The sequence below is a fragment of the Lygodium microphyllum genome, chromosome 14 (assembly GCF_053477565.2).
Source record: "Lygodium microphyllum isolate KBCC chromosome 14, Lygodium_microphyllum_v1.1.10, whole genome shotgun sequence".
In the NCBI taxonomy this organism is placed as follows: Eukaryota; Viridiplantae; Streptophyta; class Polypodiopsida; order Schizaeales; family Lygodiaceae; genus Lygodium; species Lygodium microphyllum.
The window spans coordinates 3534023-3536555 of NC_141148.1; the positions used below are offsets into that span (position 1 = coordinate 3534023).

Here is a 2533-nt window from a genome sequence, read left to right on the forward strand (position 1 = left end):
ATTGTACCTATTTACACATTGATAAACTCAAGGTTATAGCTATTATAACTTATTAATTACCATGACATTATTGTGGCTCGATAGGTAGAGACTAGAATCCATTGAGAATCTTGCTCCCGAACCATCTGTGTGTTCACGAAATTAATTTTTCCCATGGGCACAACATTATATGGTTTTACAACTTAAATGTGGAAAAAAAAAGCCCATTTCCATAAGGATAGACGTGATTTTTAACCAGGCTTAGACAAACTTGAATTTTAACCAGTCTTTTAAAAATCTAGCTAGGAAAAATACACCAAAGAACAGCCTTCTGTGAACACGACCCGGAACGACTGGAGAAATGGAAGATGAAGGATTTAAAACACGCTTATTTTTGTAGTGCCCTGACGGGCCCAGTTCACCAACAATGTTGCTCCCAAAACCAATTGAAATGTGGAAAAACAAGGAATTGGATTGCTGCTTCTTGATTTCGTCAACTAATCATGACATCTTTAGCCAGTTTTCATGTACCGAAATTCAGATAAAGGCAAGTGAAAATCTGTGCCAAGACTTCTTGAGAACTCTGACCGTAAGAAATACATACTACTGGAGGGCGTTTTCTGTGAAGAATCACAAGCATCTCATCTCCATCAGCGCCCAATTCCTTTGACCAAAAATGTAAAGCTAAAACGAAAAGGTCTCGCCATCAGTAATTCTGACCGCAGTAGCCTATTCGGATAGTTAAGTTGAGGAAACTCGAGCTTAGGAACCTGACGCTTACTTCCGTAGCAGAGGGTGCAAGCTTTTCTGACAACACATCATTACTGTGTTACAATCGATAAAGTGTTGCATGTCATCTGAAGAGTCTTTCGACTTTCCTCTGGCAAAATATAATACAGAAGTTTCAATCATGGAGTGTTAACCTTGCATCTTAAGCTCTGCAGGCTCGAATTCCCAGTTCTGCCAATATTAAATCTTCGAGTCTCTTTTGCAAATCTTCCCTGTCGATTTCAGTATCATCTGGAATCTGCAATGGAATGCTTAGATCAGAAAAACGTTTGGAATAAGAACACTATCGGAAATAGGAAGAGGAAATTAGCATTTAAGGAGATGGAAGTTGTAAAACAATCAAGGGAGAAAGTGTGGCAATAGAGATACTAATTAGCTTTTCATTTCGTTGGTCTAATCCCGGAGATTAAGCGACAGAGAAGCCTAACCTGTGCTTGTATACAATGAAAATCTGCGTCGGCGCTTGTAGAGAGAGTGGCATTCATGACCTGGAAGTCGATTTGCTGGAAAACCAGCAGGATGGCAGGCCAAAGGCCTTTCCGCTTGGGGACAGAGATGGTAACGAAGGCATCAGAATTACAAAACCTGACAGAGATGGTGGCAGAGAGCGTACTCAGTTCGTTGTGAGCGTTGAAGGGGTTGTTGTTCCCGCTGTTTCCCATGATAAGGGCAACAAGAACAAGAAGAAGATGGCAGAAAATTCCAGGGAAGCTTTGGCCAACAGGTGGTCTCTAGATGCATTGTGTAAAATGATACATGGTTAACGATGCTGCGGATATGCAAAAGCGGTCAAAAGATTAAATCAGATGGCAAATTGAAGCTGCGCTGCTTAAAGAAGCTGGCATAATAGTCAAAACTTTACTGCAAAAATAGCAATTGCAACAATAGAAGACAAACAGGAGTCGTGCTTGATGCTGAGAAGTATTTGATGGCGTTCAAAGGCTCATTGCAAGACCACCTATGGGAAGAAGGCACAAACAGGAGCTTGAGATTATGTCATGGAGATTAAAAGGTTACAGCAAAATGAGCTAATATGCAGGTCACAGGAAGGACGACAGGGGGGAGGGAATGATGTGAGAGCCTAGAGGGAATCATCAGATGAAAGCTTACCGCGAAAGGTCCAGCGATGGCTATGATTGTTCCTGGAAACAGCCAAGAGCGACGCAGGCTATGGCCGTATGGTAAGCTGTTGAGGCTATAGCGAGGCTATGGCCGTACGGCAAGCTCAGGCTATGGCGAGTGCGAGCGTGTGCGCGTGTGTGTGTGTTTGTGGTTTAGGGTTTCCCGTTCCTCTCCATCGGCAGCGGAGTGGGACGGTGCAGGTAAGGAGGTTTTATACCAGACAAAGATTTCAGCCGCGAGAAGGGGATTTAAAAAACCAAAAAATAGTTTTTTAAAGTTTACGAAAATAAAACAAGATAAGAAATAGGGTGGGGGGAATATTTTTTGGGGGGTGGAAACCACGTGGGATTCGCCAGCCGTCCCACGAGGGCGCAGCAGTGCTGGTTTTTTAACGTAGAAGCTTTTGCTTTGCGTTGGCGGCCTTTAAATTGTTTACCGCCCCGGGCCCGGGTACCGCCTCCCCCGCCCTTTTCCTTTCCTTGCCTTTTCGCCTTGCCTTGCTTGCGATGGCCGCTGCTTCATTTCCCAGTTACAATCATGATTCATGATGTTGTCCCTTGGCTTTGCCGCCTCCCCCCGGCCCCGCCTCCCCCCCCCCCCCCCCCAAAAAAAAAGAACACAAAAAGACCAAATTAAAGTCACC

The 2533-nt window shown here is 44.2% G+C and overlaps 1 protein-coding gene across 5 annotated transcripts; it reads right to left on the reverse strand.

Annotated features, from left to right (window-relative positions):
- Window positions 1–425: 425 nt before the first annotated feature.
- LOC148025266 (uncharacterized) lies at window positions 426–2117 on the reverse strand. Of its 5 annotated transcripts, none has more exons than XM_087692266.1 (4): window positions 1879–2117; window positions 1666–1726; window positions 1197–1537; window positions 426–1006 (listed from the first exon to the last, which is right to left on the reverse strand). In XM_087692266.1, the coding sequence occupies exons 3-4, from the start codon at window positions 1428–1430 to the stop codon at window positions 911–913; spliced, it is 330 nt and encodes a 109-aa protein (XP_087548392.1). In that variant the 5' UTR covers window positions 1431–1537; window positions 1666–1726; window positions 1879–2117; the 3' UTR covers window positions 426–910. The 5 variants fall into 5 exon arrangements, with proteins under 5 accessions (XP_087548392.1, XP_087548390.1, XP_087548389.1 ...); XM_087692264.1 differs by having other exon boundaries at window positions 1631–1726; XM_087692263.1 differs by having other exon boundaries at window positions 426–786; window positions 903–1006; window positions 1197–1726.
- Between the last annotated feature and the right edge of the window lie 416 nt (window positions 2118–2533).

What these genes read in the sequence shown, in the direction of transcription:
- LOC148025266 (XM_087692266.1), bottom strand. Translation starts at nt 1,430, where the DNA reads ATGGGAAACAGCGGGAACAACAACCCCTTCAACGCTCACAACGAACTG. An exon ending in TTCATTGTATACAAGCACAG is followed by an intron (nt 1,007 to 1,196) that starts GTTAGGCTTCTC and finishes ATTCCATTGCAG; the next exon opens with ATTCCAGATGATACTGAAAT.